This window comes from Bacillus rossius (genome assembly GCF_032445375.1).
Source record: "Bacillus rossius redtenbacheri isolate Brsri chromosome 4 unlocalized genomic scaffold, Brsri_v3 Brsri_v3_scf4_2, whole genome shotgun sequence".
NCBI classification, from domain to species: domain Eukaryota; kingdom Metazoa; phylum Arthropoda; class Insecta; order Phasmatodea; family Bacillidae; genus Bacillus; species Bacillus rossius.
The window spans coordinates 230,344-253,471 of record NW_026962011.1 but is presented as its reverse complement, the minus strand read 5'-3'; the positions used below and the strand labels follow the sequence as shown (position 1 = coordinate 253,471).

The following is a 23,128-nucleotide window of genomic DNA, read 5'->3' as shown; positions in this document are numbered from 1 at the left end:
CGTTGGCTTGAAGTTCAATTTTTTCCCTTGACAATTCGGGTACCGGCTCACTTTTTTTGATGATTAGGTAATCCCTCATCCCATGAAGCTATGTTCTACGAAGTTCTGTTTTGTTTGGATACTGTTCATATCCCACGATGTCCTGCGAAGCGATGTTCATGTACCGGGAACAGGCTATCACGCCAAAATTACTCCTTGATGATTATGTATCTCGAAGACACATGAAAACTTTTCAAACAGACAGCTTACTCACTTAACCAGGAAGTAAACAGCACTTGTTATGATGTTATAGAATTCCTCCAACAGTTTCTTCAAATTTCTTGTACTCTACAACATTTTGTTCTATGGCGTGTAATAAACTGTGTCAGTTACACGTTGGTGCGACAATTGTAACAAGTTACAATCGTGTCTGGTTAAGACAATGATTGTTCCTTGCACATACATGAACATTTGAAGAATATCCTATCTGAAATTGCAGGTAGTTTGGCTGTCACTTTTGGTAATGATTATTATATAATTCAAACGTTTTCAATGGTTGAATTTAAATAAAAGTGTTTGAAATGAGTATCAACTTTTATTTTTCTTTACAAAATAGGTCCGAAAGAAAACACTCACTTTCGCAGATCACTAATTTAGTCCTGTGCCTTAACGAAAGAATGTCCCCTAACGATCTCGTCATCTAGGTACAAAGAAACATGGGAAACTATATCCCAGTGAACTAATGGACCACCCGGGCCTGCGCCACACATCTGGAACCTGAGTTCTGGTTGAAAACGCCTGAAAATGAGAAAACAAAAGTTTTTATACACATAAACAGTAACCTAGCCATCCTTTAAAAATTTTTTAAAAACATATCATTTCTAAATAAAATATTATCAAAATTACATTCAAGAAGTTTCTAAACATTAATATATAAGTTCAAAACTAGGTCACTGATCCCTTGGAATAAGAAATCATAATATTTATATCAATTAAATATAGTCATAAAAACTTAGGAGGGATGGTTTGCAATAAACCTCTATGATTTATACCACACTGGCTCATGGAAAAAAAGCCACAATTAAAACACGTGTGCTTAATCCATCTTCTTTTTGCAGGCCTTGTTTTTCGACAAACTAACAGGGGCTACTGACTACATAAAATAAAATATTCCAGTCTCTGCAGTCACATGTAATGCATTTACATGAGGCTTGGCCAATTGCTATTGAAAAGTCACAGGCAGACTGGTCAGGTTAAATAGGTTGTGTCCTTGCGACTTGCTCCATCACTGTTGTGGAGTTGCCACCACGCATGTGTTGCACGGATGGAGTTCTTACTATATCACAGTTACGGAGTTGCCACCATGCACATATTGCACAGGTGGAGACATTGCATCTTGCTCCATCACAGCTGTGGAGTTGCGACCATGCACATGTTGCACAGGTGGTTGTCCTTGCGCCTTGCTCCATCACAGTTGTGCAGTGTCCATCATGCATGTGTTGCATGGATGGAGTCCTTGCATCTTGCTACATCACAATTGTGTAGTTGCCACCATGCACGTGTGGCACAGGTGGTGTCATTGCATCTTGCTCCATCACAGCTGTGGAGTTGCGACCATGTACATGTTGCACAGGTGGTTGTCTTTGCATCTTGCTCCATCATGGATGTGGAGTTTCCACCAGTGGCGTAGCTAGGATTTGTGTATGGGGGGTGTTAAGAAGCATTAAAGCGGTGGGTGGGGGGGTCCTCCCCCAGGAAAATTAGGATTTTAAGGTGTAAAATAGTGCTATTTTAGCAGTTTTCGGTTCTTAAATTTAAATATTGTAATGGTAAAAAATTTATTAATTTTAACATGAAATTTGTTTGAGTGATGAATAAGAAATTAATTAAAGATTTGGTGCTAAAGTGGGGGGGGGGGGGTTGAACCCCTAACCCCCCCCCCCCCCCTGGATACGCCCCTGGTTGCCACCATACACATGTTTCACAGGTGGTGTCAATGCATCTTCCTGCATCATGGTTATGGAATTGCCACCATGCACAGGTTGTACAGGTGGCATTATTGCATCTTGCTCCTTCACGGTTGTGGATTTGCCACGTGTTGTTCAGGTGGTGTCCTTGCGCCAGCCAGTGGAGAAGTGCTACTTCCTGAGTGTTGGCAAGGTGACTTATGGGCGGGAGACTGCACTACCAAGCTGCGCAGAGGACAAGACTGGTGGCGAGCGGGACACACCCACGCACCGTCTTGTTGTGTATGACTTGAAGGGAGCTTGGACTAAGAGCAACCGTGATGTAGCCTTTGCACTTTTCAACTCCTTCATGAAGACTAAGGTGCGGTCCTGTTCTGCATGGTAATGTAGAACCATACATTAAAGTTAGTGGATTGTTTCATAAATGTGCAAGTGAAAATGATGTTCCTAAATAATAACTTTTTTGGGTCAGGTAGGCTCTTGTTTTACACTCTGTCTTTTGAATGTACATAACGTATTTTATCTTTGAGCTAAATGAGTCAGAATTTTGATTTAGGCCTTCATGTCTCAGTTATCTTGAATTGGTTTTTGGCAGAACCAGATGCTAACAAATAACATTTGAACTGCCTTGTTGGACATTTTGAAATATTTCTGAAGACACCTAGTGCATACTTTTTATCTCCACCCCCTCATTATATTTTGTGTGTACTCTTAGTTTCACTCTTCCCCTCCCGTGAGTCTTTGCAGCTTTGGGTGTATTGCAAGGCTGGAAAGGGGTTGGAACCCTGTCTCTGTCACATTATTGGCTTTCTCTTGTTAGTGTTTAGTTGCCAGAATCTGCAGTGTGTCCATTGAGGAATATCACAGTAGGTGTGAGTACTTTGTGTGATTCTTCCATGTAATTCAACCTTATTAATTTTTTGTTTAAATTTTTTATGTTCAACTATTTTCATATGCAGGATTTAAGTCGTTCAGGAATACAATATTTCGTACACCCAAAACAATACCGCCACAACTCAAAAATGGTCAATTTCGAGTTATACCAGATTTCCGTGTCGTAAAGTAGCCTGTTTCCCAATGAAAAACTACCACATCTGTATCTGCTCAAAGTTCATTGTTTGATGAGATGTGTCAGTTTAGAATTCTTGTGTGTTTGTAGGTTCTTCTAACCAACACTGCCACATTTTGTTGTATGGTTATATTGCACATACACTATTTGTAATAGTAAGGTTGCTCAACACTTCAATACCGCCACATTTTGAAATGTGGCAGTTGTAGTTTTTTTCCTATAATCGTAGCATGCCTCAACCAGTGATGTGGCAGTTTAACAATGTGGAAATATTAAAATGTGTGCCATATGTCTAAATATTGCAGTTTTAATCTGTGAAGAGTATTTCACTACATGCCACATTTGATGTTACGTCAGTTTTAACGTGTCAGTTTAGAATTCTTGTGTGTTTGTAGGTTCTTCTAACCAACACTGCCACATTTTGTTGTATGGTTATATTGCACATACACTATTTGTAATAGTAAGGTTGCTCAACACTTCAATACCGCCACATTTTGAAATGTGGCAGTTGTAGTTTTTTTCCTATAATCGTAGCATGCCTCAACCAGTGATGTGGCAGTTTAACAATGTGGAAATATTAAAATGTGTGCCATATGTCTAAATATTGCAGTTTTAATCTGTGAAGAGTATTTCACTACATGCCACATTTGATGTTACGTCAGTTTTAACACTGTAGTGCACATTTTATCATAAGCTTCATATCTACTTGTGCCAGTTTCGCATTGCTGCAGATAATATTTTTGTCTGGATGTCATGTAATTTTATATTCAATTATTTACTTATCTTTGGCAAAGCATTTGAGATAATTATAGTACGTTTTGTAGTAGTTAGTACCACAGTCGCTAGATAGCACTCAGTTGTTTGAATCAGTGTTTTCCTACTTAGAATGACTTTTTTCAGAAGTTGGTATTGTGAATTAATAACATAAATTATCTGTTTCTTTTTATTATGTTGTTATGGTGTAGGTTTATTATTTTGGTTCATCGTTGTATTATTGTGAATGTTATGAAAATAGATTTTTTCATCTAATAATAGGAATATTTTGACGTCTTGGGGCAGATACCTCGTGAACTTGATACTACCCGATGTTAACAACTGTGAAAATGCAGTTAACTTGTTTTATTACAATATTGCTACTACCCCAATTAGCATAACGGCTGTGGAGAGTAGCACATACCATGTTGTTTTAATGTGAGGCTGTGTCTGAATTGAACATTGTTATTAGTTTACTAATTTTTTACATAGTAGGAGCCTACTTGTGAAAATGTAGGTAATACAGTAAAACGATATTTCAGACCTCATCTGTGTATATAATTTCAATTAAATAGATAACAGTTGGCAATAATTTTTATTTTTTACTATATAGCAATATGAAAAAAAATGGCAAATCTTGTTTTGTTATATTATTCTGCAATTATTTTTACAAGGAAATAAATTAAAATCTCAAGAGTAAGGCGATCTCAGTTGAAAAATTTACATTTTTTTCTTTCCCCGGCTCCTTATGAACTTATTAATTTGTGTCTTATGTATAATTTATCGTCCATTCATTCTTCTTTGATGGTTATAACAGTACAGTGTTTCGTAATTTGGTAATTTAATTATATTTCACAAGTTACGTTAGGTACCTACAAAAATTATGAATCCTTAAGACCGTAGTTATTTTTTGTAGACAAAATTATGTCACTAGGCAATTTTTTCAACAAATTCTGCAGTTTCTGACACTGCCTGTATCAATTTAATTTTGTATTTTGCTTTTTGTAAAGCTTGGCTCATGACAAAAAGTGTGAAAAGCATGAACATCAAATATCATGTCTTGTTTAATTAATAAAAAAAAATAATTTTGGACTCGCCATTGCTTTAAAGAACACATACACAAGAAAATCAAAGACAAGTTGTTCCAAGCAATGGCGAAAATCCAAAATTATTTTTATATTAATCAATCAAACCCATTGCAACATACATTTAAAGATCAAACTCTTTGTGTCCACAAATAAACAAGTGTGGTACCTAATGAATGTAATATGCAAAATAAATTGGTTTTTTGTGGTTACATCCATTTAGAAAGTAAATAAAAAAGTCCACATTTAAATACTAATTTTAAAAGGAAAAATAATTATAGATAGGACATTTCCCACAATACTTCAACACAATGGTAAAGAAAAAGTCATAAAAAATTGTTTTACCTTCACTTTGAAATATACAGTAAATGAAGTATATGATAACATTATCTTTGTTTAATGTTTTTATGTTGTTTTTAAATCCAAATTAATTTTTTAGTTAGAGCATTTGTCAAAATGTTACCTCATTACTTTTACTATTTCCACTAACTATTTCTTGGTTTTATCATGGTTGTACTCTCTGTCTGGTTCAATTGTGCACACTATATTTTGTTCACCTATCTTACTTAATTAATTGCCATCCTTCCCTTTTGGTTTTAGGTACAAATGTAGTACATGGATTGTCAGATACACATCCAGAAGCAAATTTTGAGTCTCGCACACCTAAGAAGAACTGTAATGTTAGAAAAGAACAGGGGCTGATTCAGACTGACAATGCCAATGTAGTACAGCAAGATCATATCCAGAACACGGACGCAGTGAAAGAAGACAACATGGTGACAACTCTCAACATACACTCTGGAGTTTTAGATGATGGGCCAAGCACTTCAGTAGCTGGAATAAATGTTTTCAAGAAAGTAATTAATTTCTGTGAAAGTGATTTTGATGATTCGGATGCAGACAAGGACTGGATCCTAGAACCCGATGACTGTGACAGCGAAGAGAACACAGTTCTAGAAAAAAAATGACATACTGTCTTGAAAGCAAAGGCACATACAACTAAGGAACATTCAGAAGAAACACTAAATACAGAGGCTGGCACACACGAGAGAGAAGTCAAACGAATGTCTAGAAAAAGGAAAATATGTTAGGATTCCTGGAAGAGAAACATACTAAAAAGAAAACATAATACTGGAGAATCATACATCACTCCTAAAGGAAATTAAGTCCAAGAGAAGAAATTACAGCCAGCATGTGGTCCCAAATGTAAGCAACATTGCTCTTCAGATATATCCGAAGAAGAACGCAAAGAAGCACTTCATAGTTACTGGAATATGGGTGACATTGCTCTATAGCATGCTTTCATAGTAAATTGCACTACTGCTATCACACCCAGGTATAAATATGTTCAGTAAGGTTCATCTCGAAAAGACAATAATGCCTATTACCTCATTATTCGTGGGGCTAGGAAGAGAATATGTAAAAATTCTTCATGGCAACATTAAAAATTGGTGACCGGACCATCAGAACTGCTTTGTTAAAAGTAAACAAGAGATCTTCCGTCTGTTGAGGGAGATCTAAGGGGAAAGCATGGAAAACATAAATGTTTGTATCCAGATTTAGTTCAACGAGTGTGCGATAATATTAACTCATTCCCAACGGTAGAGTCCCACTACTTGAGAAAGAATACCCAAAGGGAATTCTTATCTGGAGAACTCACCATTGCAGAAATTATAACGGTTCGTTATATACAAAATAAACAGATGTTGTGCCAATTTTAGTTAATGTTTTATTTTTTTCACAATAGAATGCACAGACGAATCCAAACACTTCAAAAAGAGGTTGCTCACTCATTCAACACGTACATCTGCCCGTCGAAAAATGCTCACGGTTTGCGCGATGTGAATTAACGAAAAATAACGTCCTTCAGTAATCTTTCACTGCAAATACACGAAGATGGTGCGACCTCGAACAGGGCCGCACCCAGCGAAAACGAATTTCACTACAAGCCGAACGCAGACGAAGGTGGCCGCAATTTCTAATTTAGTACTGTTCAAAAGAAAATAAAACAAATTAGGTTGACTTAATACTCGGGCTGGCTCTGACCACCAACGTTAAATTATCTATTAGCAAATTACTTCATAATTTGGCGAGAAGCCACCGAACGCGACCTACTTGTGCAGCGTTCGACGGACGACTGGTGAAATCCTGCCACCGTCTCCTCCACGCAGGGAGTAGACGTCACATGACCTCACCGACTAATCACATGCACGCTTCATTCACGCTTACAGATACAAGCCAATCACAGAACAAGTTACAATACATAGAAAAACCTTGTACACACAGAACTCTGGGCTTCCCCTGATCTGTCTCTTTTCAATTTCACCTCGAAATCGGGGACTCCCATTCTCGTTCTCTCCCCCACACCGTGAGACAGCAGTTATCACTCAGTTCCCACGCAGGGGGGAAATTAGCGTCTTTATCTCGGTTGGCAGGGAAACACTGTTTCTTTCTCACTTACACTTACAGGCCTCTCATGCCTCTCTTTCTATCCATCACACCAGATACAGTCCCGTGTTCTTGAATCATTCCACACGTTAATGAACATTATAAACAGCAATTATAATACAAATTACTTTACAAAATTAAAATCATTTAGAAATAACCTGAAAAAGTAGGCCTAAACAGGCAAAAATCTAGTACAGCGGCTCATTTGTGAATAAATACATAAAAAATAGTAATGATTGAAAATGTCTAATAAAAACAATAAATACCTTCTTAAAAACGTAGCAAGTGAAAATAACATATATTAGTATCCATAACTTCTGATTATACTGTTTCATAACTTATATATCACTCTAAAAACATTGACTTATTACTGCTTTCATATACAAAAAAGAAGTTTAAAAGAAAATTATTTATTTAGGAGGGCAGGGTCTTGCAATGTTACATAACCCCCCAACTTTTCAATTAAATTAACACTATATTTAATTGAAAAGTTGCAAAAGTGAAAAACTATCCTGTACAAATATATACAAAAACATCCTGAGAAATAAATGCTTTCAGTAATTAAAACCCTTGTTTATATAGAAATTACAAAATGTTGTTACTTAAAAATTGCAATAACATCAATTCCTTTGTTAAAAAGCCAAAAATTTGAAAACATATCTCTTTCTACAAAGTGTCAACAATTCTTAACAAATGGTCATCTCCCTCTCATTAGCACATAATACAAGTTGCTTTAAAACTGATTTCTCTACAATCTTCAAGCAGACACCCCTTGGTCAACGAAGAATCTTAAACAACAAAAAACTCTGAACAACTTACTTTCACAGCCGTGAAAACCTCAACACCAGCTGCAATAAACTCCATAACTACCTCAACGACGACAAATATAAAAACCTCAGGAATTACGTCTCCATGACCACCTTAACAACGACGATAAACACAAAAACTTCAACTTCTTCAAAAACTTACACCTCGGCAGAAACCTCGACGACAACAACAAATAACCTCAAAACAAATTATCTCCTTTAAAACCCTTTAAAAACCATTGTTACCATAATTCTCTGCTGCTCATGATAAACTCCTCAAATCCCCTGGAACAACCACTTTAACCCACAAATACACCAATATCTCCACTCCTCATATCTGCACTAACAAAACCTTGACAACACTATCACTTCAAAACTGCTGACACCAAATTTTCCTTAATTCCTTCAAAAAACAACTTCTAAAATTTTAAGTATCTTCACAATACATTGATCATAACTTCAAACACTGGACAACACTTATTTCAAAATTAGAACTAGTCTGCTCAACATTGATAACCCATGAACTATAATTTCTAAACAGATGCATCAATCTCTAAGACTCAGAAACTAACATAGTAAACTTTCCATAGTGTGTCAACAAATACAACTCTAAAAAACATTCACTTAGGTATGAGAAACTTCCAAACTTTTTTATAATACACTATAGTATCACTAATCATAATTAAACTTTCTTATTAAAATGTTACACAAACTTATGATATTTACACCAAAATACACCCAATCCTAATTCTGTTATCAACACTGCATTTCCTTTTGTTGACATTATTCACTTACATTTTTTAGTATCATTAACTATAATATAAAAAATACACAAAAACATCATCATACATAAAAAAAATACACACAGTTCCTTTTCCTCCAACTTCCTTCTCCTTCCTTCCTAACTCCCGAGCTAGCCGAAAGGTAAGGGGCGCTCAATTACAATCCTTTTAGCTGCTAGTCAGCTCATCTAACCTTTTACACATATTACCCAAAAAATTATACAAAGTTATACCAAAATTTACACAAAACATAAACATCTGTTAAGCTTGTTACAACAAGAATTTCCATACTGCGTAAGACTACACATCAAAAAACATGTAATTGTTTATACTTATCACTTATCTACATTAATTTACATATTCTGTCCTTAACATTTCACTGGATTTTCCAAGGTTTAAGTAGTGATACATGCCAATTTACACCATTAACCTTATAAACATTATGGCCTACAATAGATTCTATTGCAAAAGGTCCATCGTACAAGTGAAAAAATTTATCAATTTTTTGTTCATACAGTGAAGACAATTTATGGGACGCTATAAGTACTTTGTCCCCTACTTTAAAAACACAAGGTTTAACTCCTTTGTCAAATCTACTTTTCCTTTCTTCTGCCTTAGACAACAGTCTTTTCCCTGCCTTTTCCAATTTGTCCTTTAACCTTGCAGTATCACTGTCTGGATAATCTATTAGTTCTTGCAGTTTTGAAGTAGGTAACATTTGTTGCATTAACTCTACTGGTGAAAAACCTGTGCTTTCATGCCAAACATTTTTTATAATAGCTTCCACTTCACTCACAATATTAGCCCATTGGCTATGGTTTTCACTACAATACAATCGAAATAACCTACCTAGTTCCCTCATCACTCTCTCCACTGGATTAGCAGCTGGATGGTACACTGCTGTATGGCCTAGTTCAATACCAAGGATACCAGTTAATGTTTTCCATACCTCTCCCCGAAACTGAGGCCCATTATCTGAAATAATCTTTTGTGGTACCCCTATTTCCTTTACATACACATCCAAAATTTTCTCTGTTACCACTCGAGCTGTTGCTCGTTTGATCGGGTACAATTTAACATATTTTATGAATACATCAAGAACAACAAAAATGTATTTTACTCCACTCCTTCCCTGTGGTAGCGGACCAAACAAATCGACACATACTACCTCTAAGGGCTTAGTTGCCAACACATGTTGCATGAATCCTTTGCACTTACTGTTCATTACTTTTGTCTGTGCACATGGTAAACACTGCCTGACTACCTTAGCCACAGTTCGGTAAATGTCTCTAAATATACAAAATCCTTTTACATACTGTACAGTTTTTTTTACACCACAATGCCCACACTCTGCATGCATAAGTTTACAAATTTCAGTACTTAAATTATTTGGTATACATAAAACCCATTGTGACAATTCATTGTTTACATTCTGAAACAAGTAGCCCTCCTTAACCACAAATTTTTCCTTGATAATATCTCTACAATGAGTAGATTCCAATTCTTTAATTACAATTGGTAATCGAGGGTCTTCACTAACTTCATCCTTAAGTTGCCCTGAAAATTCCTTCAGTCCTTCATTAACTTCCTGCATTTGTTTACAAATTTTCCGAATCTGAAACTCCTGTGCCTGAGTGGCCTCCACGTCTGCAATTCCCCTTGAAAGTGCATCAGCTACTACCTGCGTTTTCCCTGGAACATGTTGTATGTCTAAAGAGTACTCCTGTAATGCCAAAATCCACCTGGTGATTCTACCGTGTAACAATTTACATGAATTTATATGGCACAAAGCCTTGTGATCTGTGAAAACTACCGTTTCCCTGCCATAAATGTAAGTGCGAAATTTAGAACATGAAAACACAATACTCAGCAATTCTTTTTCTGTGGTGGTGTAGTTTATTTCTGCGGTGTTGAGTGCCCTGCTTGCAAAACTGATGGGTACCTGCTCCCCCTCCTCATTCACTTGGAACAACATGGCCCCTATAGCCTCATTTGATGCATCGCAAGCAATGTAGAACTTCTCATCTAACTTTGGATGGTGCAACAACACTTCCTTCTCTAACTCCTGTTTGAGTCTTTCTACAGCTTCCTCTTGTTCAGGTCCCCACTCCCAACTCTGCCCCTTCTGCATAAGCTTTCTCAACGGCCCACAGATTCCACTGAAATTTTGTATATATTTCCTAAAGAAATTGAAAAAGCCAATGAAACGTTCTAACTGTTTACGGTTTTTAGGGTCAATATGGATGCCCTCTGCATTAACTACATTACCGAGAAACGTTATCTCGTCCTTCAGTTTTCTCAAAACCCTTTCAATAATCTCACAGTGTTCTTCAAATGTAGCGGTGGCAATCATGATGTCATCTACATAAATCGTTACCATATTCAGAATTTCTGGTCCTAAAACTGCCTCGAGCCCCCGAATGAAATGACTGACTGAAACATTTAATCCAAAAGGTAGCCTTTTAAAACAATAGGTTTTTCCTTGATAGGGAAATGCAGTACAAAGCCTAGATTCAAGTGTTAAAGGAATTTGCCAATAGGATGCAACCAAATTGATTTTCGAAAAATACGCACAACCCTCAAATTTTTGTAACAACTCGTCCATTGGTTCTGGTGCTTCTCTGTCTGGTATTATAATTTGATTAACTTTTCTAGCATCCAAACATAATCTCACCCCCCCATTTTTCTTTTTGACCACTACCATAGGATTCAAGTGTTCGGAACTGCGTCTCTCGATAATGTCTGTATCTATCATATTCTGAATTTCTTGCTCCACAGCTGGTCTCAACTGATACGCTACTGGATATGGTTTTTGAACGAACGGTTGGTGCTCTCTTAAATTTAACTTACATTCATACTTATTATTTAGTCCTGGAAAATTTGCAAAAGCTTTGTTTTCTAAATGTAAAATTCCCCTTAATTTTTCCTGTTGCTCTACAGTACCACTATGCAAGGTTATCTGATCTACATCATTTTTTGTAATGTATTGTTTTTCCAACAAATTACACTTCAGCTCTGTTTCTTTTGAATTTTCCCCTCGTATTATCCTTAAACTAAATGATTTTACCTTTATTTCTGTTCCAAAATCAATTAGGGTTCCTGCCACATGTATCCACTGCATGGAGTAGTCTATTATAACATTATTTCGCTGCAGCCAGTTTGCCCCCAAAACAATATCAATACTGAGCCCTTTAACAATTAGGAACACTACCCACATTGCTACCTCTCCAAATTTTATCTCTAATAGTACCTGTTTTTTGACATTTTTATTCCTAATCCCTGTGGCTCCAATTATGGTTACATTTTAAACTGAAAATACTGCTGCAGATTTTGAAATTTCATTACCTAGAGACATAAAATATTCTTCTGACATGGCAGTCACCTCGCTACCTGAATCAACTAACATATTTGCTTCCTTCCTTGCACAGACAATTTTACCTTTAATGTATGGGCATATACCTATTTTACCTTGAACAATGTTTGTAGGTCCCTCTGTTTCGTTTAATAGCTCTTCCAATTCATGTGTTATGCTAGGTTCATTTACCTGTATTGTGTGACATTTTGATTTGACCCCTAAGTCACGCTCCTGGGAGGGATTTGGGGCTCGATCCTTCCCGCTTACCTGTTTAAATTACTGTTTTCTTACCTTCTCAGTCCATTCCCTTGCCTGTCCTCACCTTGCCTTGGCCCTTGCTGATGTGGCTCTGGTCTCCACCTGGGCAGCTGATGGTTCCCCCGTCATTCCTGTACTTGCAGTGGTCTTACCTCCTGCTGTTGACCCTCAGGATGGTGACCTCTATTTCTGGGTGGTCCTCGCTGGTCCCGATTGTCTGGATCTCTGCCCCTCAGTCCTTCCTCCCTTTCATTTCTCCTGTCCAACGTTTCCAGCAAATCAATGACCTCATCCACAGTTCTTGCCCTGGCCCCTAGAATGCAGTTTTGCACTTGCTGGTAAAAATGGTGAACAATATGCGAGATAAAACGTTTATCAGTTATAGGGTTGTTCAAAAATTTTGATTGTAAATACAACCTTCGTACATATGGTGCCATGTGACCATCCCTATGCCGGTATTTCCCTGTAAACAAGTACTGCAAGAAGTCATCCTGGACATAAATTCCCCAATACTTGTCTAAAAAGGCTGTTTTAACTTCTTCAAAAGTTTTCCACTCACTCTCTTTATGCATTGCCCATTGCAATGCTGCCCCATCCAATTTTGATACAAACAATTCTACTTCCTGTTCATCTGGACCCTTTAAATATCCAAAAAAATTTTCACACTTTGTGATGAACTGTATTGGGGTTGCCCCTCTGTCATCCCCATAGAATTTTGGTACGCTTTTCTCAAAAATGTTAACTTCGTCAACAGTAAGCACTGTACTCCTAATCCCTCCACTAGAATCTCCCCGTATTTTTCCCAATTTTTCTTCTACTTTTTTCAAACACTCCTGCCCAACCTCGTCCCGAAACTTTTCAAATTGGTTACCAATCCTCCTATTTTCCATCAAAACCTTTTCAACGTTAACCTCAAAATTGCTTTCCACTTCCTCTATCTTCCTTTCATTTAATAAAATACTTCTTGCATTCTCATTAACCTTGACATGTACCTCAATGAGTTCATTATGATCTTTACCCAAACTGTTTTGAATCTGATTTAGATTATCCTGTACCATTGATATTTTTCCCCTATTTTCCTGAATCTCGGTTCCCTGAATTGAAATATTTACCTTCATTATGCTCATTTCTTCAACACATGTTCCTATACCGGCTTGCATTTCTGCAATATTATTTGCACACTCATCTACTTTGTTTGTACATGTGGTGACCTGCTCATTAATTTCAATTTTAAAGTCATTCATTTGGTATTCAACCCTATCAATTTCCTGTCGCAACTGTGAAGCTGTTTCGCTCCTAACCTTTGCAATCTCTTGTGAATTTACCTCAATTTTGTGAGTTGCCTGATCTATTTTGTTGTTGGTTTCTTTCTGTCCCTGAGCAAGTTCATTCTGTCCCTGAGAAAGTTCATTCTGTCCCTGTTTCATTTCCTGTTTTAATTCCTGTTTTAACTCCTGTTGTCCCTGTCTTATTTCCTGTTTTAATTCCTGTTGTCCCTGTTCCATTTTCTGGTTCATTCCTTGCATCATTTCCATTAATTTCTGTAACATATCAGACCCCCCCATAACCTCAACTGGGCTGCTAATTGTGCGGGATTCCATATCCTGACCTAGTTCGGCAGGATGTTCCATGTTTAAAAGTTTTTCCTGTTGACATGAAAAATCTTGCTCTATTAGTTCAATATCAAGGTTCGGATCTGAATGATTTGAATTTTCAGGATTTTCTAAAAATCCTATGAAGTCTGTAGTTTCACTGCTACTGGTACTCATATTTCTACCAATAACCAACAATTCTGGATATCAAACCTAACACACATACAAAACACTACAATACTGAAACACTAATTACACAATTCTTTACATTATATTGCTCCTTTCACTTGCTGTTTCCGGCGATTCATCCCGCGATGTCCCGCGAAGCTTGGTTCTGCAATCCCGCGATGAGACAGGCCTGAAGTTCCACGGTGCCTTGGGTCGCTCTGTCCCGCGATGTCCCGCTTTTTGCCGTTTCTCTGGAACACTTCACTTGCTGAAGCAGCCCGTCGTCTCTTGCCGCATTCGCCGCTCAGCTGCGCCGACAATTCTGGATATACTTCACCGTTTTCTTCTAAACTGTTCAATATTAGTCGTAGATTTTTGTTATTGCAGGTTATCGTAATCACGAACTGTTTTAAGAATGTTTATATTTTCTTCTCTGCTGCCAAAATGTCCGTCTTAATCTCAGGGTCGTGTCCAAATTCAAGCCGCGCGGCCGGGCGCCAAATATAACGGTTCGTTATATACAAAATAAACAGATGTTGCGCCAATTTTAGTTTTTGTTTTATTTTTTTCACAATAGAATGCACAGACGAATCCAAACACTTCAAAAAGAGGTTGCTCACTCATTCAACACGTACATCTGCCCGTCGAAAAATGCTCACAGTTTGCGCGATGTGAATTAACGAAAAATAACGTCCTTCAGTAATCTTTCACTGCAAGTACACGAAGATGGTGCGACCTCGAACAGGGCCGCACCCAGCGAAAACGAATTTCGCTACGAACCGAACGCCGACGAAGGTGGCCGCAATTTCTAATTTAGTACTGTTCGAAAGAAAATAAAACAAATTAGGTTGACTTAATACTCGGCCTGGCTCTGACCACCAACGTTAAATTATCTATTAGCAAATTACTTCATAATTTGGCGAGAAGCCACCGAACGCGACCTACTTGTGCAGCGTTCGACGGACGACTGGTGAAATCCTGCCACCGTCTCCTCCACGCAGGGAGTAGACGTCACATGACCTCACCGACCAATCACACGCACGCTTCATTCACGCTTACAGATACAAGCCAATCACAGAACAAGTTACAATACATAGAAAAACCTTGTTCACACAGAACTCTGGGCTTCCCCTGATCTGTCTCTTTTCAATTTCACCTCGAAATCGGGGACTCCCATTCTCGTTCTCTCCCCCACACCATGAGACAGCAGTTATCACTCAGTTCCCACGCAGGGGGGAAATTACCGTCTTTATCTCGGTTGGTGGGGAAACACTGTTTCTTTCTCACTTACACTTACAGGCCTCTCATGCCTCTCTTTCTATCCATCACACCAGATACAGTCCCGTGTTCTTGAATCATTCCACACGTTAATGAACATTATAAACAGCAATTATAATACAAATTACTTTACAAAATTAAAATCATTTAGAAATAACCTGAAAAAGTAGGCCTAAACAGGCAAAAATCTAGTACAGCGGCTCATTTGTGAATAAATACATAAAAAATAGTAATGATTGAAAATGTCTAATAAAAACAATAAATACCTTCTTAAAAACGTAGCAAGTGAAAATAACATATATTAGTATCCATAACTTCTGATTATACTGTTTCATAACTTATATAATACTCTAAAAACATTGACTTATTACTGCTTACATATACAAAAAAGAAGTTTAAAAGAAAATTATTTATTTAGGAGGGCATAGTCTTGCAATGTTACAAAATGTACAGAATATTTCTGAAAGCTTGTTCAGACCACAATACCAAGCCATGCAAACTAAGCTCATACACAAACATTTTTAATGAAAAGTTTAATATTGGCTTCTTTGTTCCGAAGAAGGACCAATGCACATTGTGCGAAAAATATAAAAACTGCAATGAGGACGAGAAATTGGCAATGCAAAATGAGTTTAATTCTCATAAACGTGAAACTGAACTTTCCAGGAAAGAAAAGCAGCATGATAAAGACATTGCTATTAATAACAAAGATTCAACATGTGTTGCCACATATGACCTACAGGCTGTCTTGACTTCACTTTCAGCACAGGTTTATAACTTTTACTACAGTAGCAAATTTGCGACATACAATTTAACAATTTATAATATGGGTACTTCTGAAGGACATTTCTGTTTGTGGAATGAAGATCAAGCCTACAGAGGACCTAACGAAATTGGTACGTGTGTTTACTTGTTTTTAAAATCCAATTGCATTAGAAAATAAACCATTTTCTACAGTAATAATTGTAGTGGACAACAGAAGAATAAGTACATGGCTTGCCTGTATCTTTATGCAGTTTCTAACCTAGATATTCCTTCTATTACACATAAATTCTTAATTGTAGGCCATACACAGAATGAAGGCGATGCCATGCATTCTCTAATAGAAAAACACAAAAAAGGAATTTTGAAGGGTTGTTCTATTTACTGTCCGCAACAATGGGTTACAGTAATTCTGAATACCAAAAAGAATGGAAAATCTTTTGTGGTTAATGAGCTTGTATCAGAGGATTTCATAGATGTAAAGAAGCTTGCAAAAAATATGAGAGACAACTTCACAGTAAACACTGATGGCTGAAAAGTTTTGTGGCATGACATTAAAACAATTAAAGTACAGTACAAAACTTCCTATGAACAAAAGAATTTCTTGGAAATAAACCTGTCATCAAAAACAAGGAGCAAGAACAAGCAATAATCAACACTCACATTGGAAAAAGTTTTCTCAGAAAGTCCTGGTATACTGGAAGCTAAAAAAAAGGACCTGGTGCAACTGTGCAAATCAAACCTCATTCCAAAGAGTTATCACATGTTTTACCAACATCTGAAAACCAGGAAGAATGCTACTGTGCCTTATGATTCTGAGTAATTTATTATTGTATCTTGTTAAACTCTGAACTATTATACAATATGAGAATTTTTTATGTATTTGCATGTGACTATAATATGCTTTGTGATGTCAGTAAATTTTTACTGATGAGTTTTCTAATTTTTTTTATACTTGTTCTTCAAATGTTATTTTGGACTTTTATTTTACTTTAATATCATAAACTGATTAATATGGTTGTGTACCAGTGAAAGTTCCATACTTCAAAAAATTTGATATGCATTAATATTTTTAATTTGTTTCCATAATTCATGATGTAGTTTTAATTTGTCTGGTGTTAATGTTTTTTGTCTCGTTCATTTGATTTGTTGCTGATTCCAATAAATAGTTTTATTGTTCCTGTAATACTTCCATTATGTTGATTGGACATTGCTTTTTCAATCTTGAAAAATACAAAGACAATACATCAATATTTTTAATTGTTTAGAAGTTAGAACTTAATTTAATATTACACTACAGCAGTATGGCCGTATGGTCTTTTTTTAAATTGTGGCACTTCTCCGCCCTCAATAGTGCCAAAACAATACAGCCATATTTTGAATTGTGGCGCCTTTTCATTAAAACTTGACATGTAGTGTTAATGCAAAAAAGCCATATTTATAATTGTGGCACACTTACTTTGAAAATGTTAATGTAATAAGTGCCATAACCACAAATGTGGTAGTTTAGCACTTGCATTGTGATACCTTTCACTGCCACAATAATAAAATAAATCCTCTCAATAATGCACCACAAACCATTATTATTGTACTTATAGCCATTGCAATATTATATAACTGGCGAAAATATTGAGCAATTACATACAAAAATGTACCTAATAGAGCAAATTAAAATTTTCAAATGTGATAATCTCAAAACTGTATTTTTTGAAAAGTGGCAGTCTTGTTTTAGGTGTGCGATTTCTTCACTGGTGAAATAAACAAGAGCTGGATAGTAATTTTTGTACAATAAAATAACAAAATTTGTTTAACAACACTGTAAACTTATGGTATTTTCCGCCTCCAGGACAGTGAAGTTTCAATTTAATAAACAGTGCATACATTTGTCAGGATCAGCTAATGCAACTTCATATTCCTTTAATGTAGAGTCATGCCTTGGGATGACTGAGCCTGGGCTAGTCGTTACATTTACAAACTTTCTGTACTGGCCAACTCCAGTCACTGTTCGTCATTAAGATTGTCAATATGATGTCAGAATTCAGGACTGTGTTATATTAATCCATTACTCACTTTGCGCCTATTGCATAGGTTTCCAATGCACGAGTGCAGTGTCGAATTAACATCAATGTGTCTTGCAACTTTTACAATTTTATTTGCAACATCCTAAATCACAAACCCATAGAGATCAATGTACTATATAGTGTAGGGAAGTGCAATAGTGTACTAGGTAATTCTTGATACATAGATTTTGAACAATGGATCTATTGGAAAACTTTGAGGTCAACGACCCAGACATTAAACTATTGGTTAGGCATAGAGAGCTTGCTGGGCACCACCAGGAAAAATATTCTAAGCCCACCGTGAGTTTAGAACCAGAAACCGCAGGTGATGGCAAAGATGCTTAATGTCAAAGGTTTTGGAAAACCTGAATTTATTAATATAATTTAAAAAAATTTCTATGCAGTCATGAGAACTTCCAACAGAATTGAAAACTTTTTCGCAATTTTTACAAAAAAATATTATCACAACAAATTTGTTTTATCACGTTAGTAAAATAACTCCTAAATTTCTATAAAATTTGCATTGCATAGTAATTGTAGGTATTATAAAAATAAATAATGATGTTCTTCATTTTTAGGTTTCTTTGTTATTCAAATGTTTTATTTGTTATTCAAACTATATATCTATATGAGAATATTATTATATTTTATACTCACTTTTTTACTGCACAGTAATTGTATACTTAAGATTTAAAATAAAAATTGAACAAAAATACAATTTGAAAACTGTATACACACTTTCAATTCACATATGCACAGCACTGATGTACAGGGACTGAAGACGCGTACTGGCTGCGCGCGCACCACTGAGTGTGTGTGTGTGTGTGTGTTATACACATATATTCACGTCACGTGACCATGTCAATGACAACTTACATGAATAAACTCCCAATCCAAACCTTACTATAGAAGTTTTCACTTGAAAAATTTCAGCATCCACACGCACAGCACATGTTTTTGCATAATCATTCATTTTTGAGGCTACACACACATAATTCCATAATTATTATCAATCAGTCTGCGCTACATTGAAATATTCTCAACTGTACAAAATAAAATGGTTCTTAGACATGATCAGTAATGCATTTGCTGGTGAAACTCTCCCTTCAGCAATTAACAACTTATGGATCAATGGCGAACTTCAGCCTGGACTAAGCCCCGACTGACCCCAACACTCTCTGACTGCCACCTCACATTAACCAGTCTGGTTCCAACACAGTATGTTTAGTGACAAATGACAATATTATATTATTTGTAAAAATGGTACATATTTGTATATTGTGGTTTGTGGTCATATTTGTATTTTAGAAGTGTGTAGTATTTAAACAATAATAATTATAGTAATTAAGGTTTATTTTCGACTTTATTTGAGCTAAATATTTTATTTCCTGTTCATTTTTCTTGGTTTTTCAAAATTCTATATTGGCTGTCTGTTATGAACAACTGGTTTGCTTTAATATCAGTGAAACTCAGTATCCTTATTGTTTAGTTTTTTATCATAATAAAGTAGCAAACTTATGTAATCTTCAAAAGGATAAGTTAGAAACAAATAAAATCTCAAAATATTATGAATGCTGTAAGCTTATATAGAATGGCAGGCAAGATACTGGTTTAAATTAAACTAGGGTTATGTTACTCATGTATGATACAATGAGGACTAACCTAATTTTTACACTTTTAGTGTTAAACAATGCATTTTCCAAATTAAGATTATTATGTTGTAATATTATTTTAACAGCAACTAAAGAAGAACCTTTCAACAGAGGCACTGAAAAGTTTCCGGTGTGAGAACACATCTACACCACTGAAGTCAAGAGGGAGGCCCGTGGATGGACCACTCACCCCTCCACCAAGCGCCATGCAGGTATTTGCTGCCTTTCACCCATCTGCCCAGCTTATAGCGGTCATGTGCTGTTTTCGCACCCATCTGTCCAGCTTAATGCAGGCATGGGCTGCCTTTGCACCCATCTGCCCTGCTCAATGCAGGAATTTGCTGCCTTTTCACCCATCTGCCCAGCCCAATGCAGTGATTTGCAGTCTTCTCACCCATCTGCCCAGCCCAATGCAGGGATTTGCTGTCTTCTCACTCATAGCCCAGCTTAATGCGGGCATGTGCTAACTTCTTACCCATCTGTCCAACATAATGTGGGCATATGCTGCCTTCTCACCCATCTGTCCAGCTTAATGCAGGCATGTTCTATTGTTCTGCCTTCACACCCATCTGTCCAGCTTAATGCAGGACTGTGCTGCCTTCGCAAACATCTGCCCAGCCCAATGCAGGACTGTAATGCCTTCTCGTCTCACTCCTTTAGCCCAAAACAGGGACTTAGTGCTCCCACACCTCTCTGCCCAGCTCAATGCATGAATGTAATCTCTTCTTACCCCTGTGACTAGACCAATGTAGTAATGTGCGACCTTCTCACCCATCGACCCATCCCAATGCCTTCTCACTCCTCTACCTACCGCAATTCAGGAATGTGCTGCTCTCTGAACCAACACCCTCTAGACAAAAGACCTGCTTTCAAGCACATGACATCATCAAGAGTGGTCTCTCGCGCATGTATGCACATACAGTAGAACCCCGATTTAACGAAGTGCTACGGTTACCGAAAATGTTTACTCTAAATCGATGTTTCGTTAAATCCGATTTACCGATTTTCAATGACCCCCGCACTCATAATCGCGTCCCTACGTTTCCATATCGTAAACAGGGTCGACGCTGATATCTTGTGCTGCCATGCTATCTCAGACTTCGTCAACTTTCCATCTTCAACGTTTTTGATCTCGCTCGTACGGCCCCCGGTTCGTACGTACACCTCGGTCGTACATACAGATTTTCAGAAACCGTGAAAGATGAGGCATTAAATTTAAAAAAAAATGTTAAAAATATGAAAAGTGTAAGAAATACGTTAAAGTTTATTAAAATACAGTTGCAACCTGCAGCGTTTATAACAAATACGAGCTACATACACATTGCGTCACAGTAAAAAATAAAAAATGGCCGCAAATTGATGGAAATTTACCGTCAATAGCGCGCCGTACGCGGAGAAAGGTCATTGTACTCGGTCAGCTGCTGTTACGGCGCGGCGATGCCGCCGGCTGGCTCTCTTTGTTCGCTGAGCTGCGCAGCACTTATAAAAAACGTATTCCAAAAACTAAACACCGCGCACAAAGCTCTTACTGAGAATAATAGAGCTGTAGCAAACCGTATGTATTCGGTACTGAGTAACGGGTGCGCCATCTAGTAACGAGTAATGAAACGTTACACACGGCTGCATCTCGTTACTCGCATTTTTCGTGTTTTACGCATGCGCGCGCGTATTCGATGTATTTACGTTACAAAGAACGATGTTTGTTTATTAAAGGAATTGTGTGTAGAAAAAGTTTGAGATTGGAACAGAAACAACGTAACAAAGTATTGTTTACAAATTAGAAATATGTTATTATGTTTTTGTTTTTTATTATCGCGTATTTTCACGTTTTTTTGTTCTTATCTTAAAAGAGATAATATAAAAAAGCCGCTCTAATGAGATTTAATTGTTTTTGGTTAACAAAAACTGTTAATTATGAAATATTGTTAATTGTTTATATTCTATTTATTATTATTTACGTGACGTCATACTGTTTGCGTACACAATACGACTCGATTCGTTGCTGCAACATAACATAGCATGTTATGCGGTATCAGAAGTAACGAGTAACGTAACGATACGATAGTAACGAGTACTAATTGTTATAGTAACAAATACATACGGGTACGCTTTTTTTTCGTTACTTTTACACCTCTATAAGAATAATGATAATGGCGTATTGGTGTGACGTTGTCACAAGTTGAAAAAACCTGGAGGATGGGAAAGGGAATATTTGGAAACGTGAGATTATTGCCTAGCACTGCAGGCGTGAGTGGAAGATAACGTGGTGAGTCAAGCCAGGAATAGAGGAGGGGGAGGGGGATGCGGACAAAGAAACCCTTCATGACGTCATGTGTCGCGGACAGTCTATCTATCCAGGCGCGCGCAATGGCACGCACCTACGCAATTCAGTTACAGCGCCCGGAGTTTTTAAGCAATTTGAACAATTTTTTTTTATTTTTTCGTGTTTGGACAGATGATGCAAAGTCACATATTAATATATAGTACCTCCATTCTATTACTGACACCACAGAGTGTATTTCTTAATAATACAATTTACTTTCATTTTTTGGAAATCTATATTAATATTTTAATAAATTGGTGTTTTTTGATGGTTCCTGAAAACCTTTACGTTAAATCGCTGTTTTCGTTAAATCCGTGTTCGCAAAATCGGGGTTCTACTGTATGCGGATGTATGTGCACATGTGGTGAAGCTCTACTAGCAAAACTAGCTAAAGGGATCAGAGTGAAGTCTGCTGATAGCCTATTTAAAGAGCAAATCAGATTTAAAACCTCAATGGAAAAAGAAAGAAAAAAGCATAAATTTAAATTAAATACATAATTTACCATAGCACTGTACAAGGTGGCGATACAAACCAGTATGGCTGGGCTGATTTTGATGTAACAGCAAAAGTTTCCTAGCATTGTCCAACACACATAAAAATCTAGATATAAATATATAAACATGATCTAAATAAACCACAATAGCTAAATATAAAAGTGACATGGGCGCAAAAGCATTACTTTTGAAAGCGCCACTAAAAACTTAACAAAATTATTTACACTCTTAATGAAATATACTTGAATAAAATCCTTATGGTGTCCCACTATCACACAGTGGTGTAGTCCTATGCA

At 36.8% G+C, this 23,128-nt stretch overlaps 1 protein-coding gene across 4 annotated transcripts in view; it reads left to right on the top strand.

The window, feature by feature from the left end:
* LOC134541952 (protein hobbit) overlaps positions 1-23,128 on the top strand; it is a 440,842-nt gene that overhangs the window by 270,259 nt on the left and 147,455 nt on the right. For all 4 annotated transcript variants that reach the window (XM_063385710.1, XM_063385709.1, XM_063385711.1 and 1 more), the window contains 2 exons: positions 2,086-2,307; positions 20,101-20,226. In XM_063385710.1, coding sequence (XP_063241780.1) covers positions 2,086-2,307; positions 20,101-20,226 — 348 coding nt within the window. The remainder of the gene's footprint in view (positions 1-2,085; positions 2,308-20,100; positions 20,227-23,128) is intronic.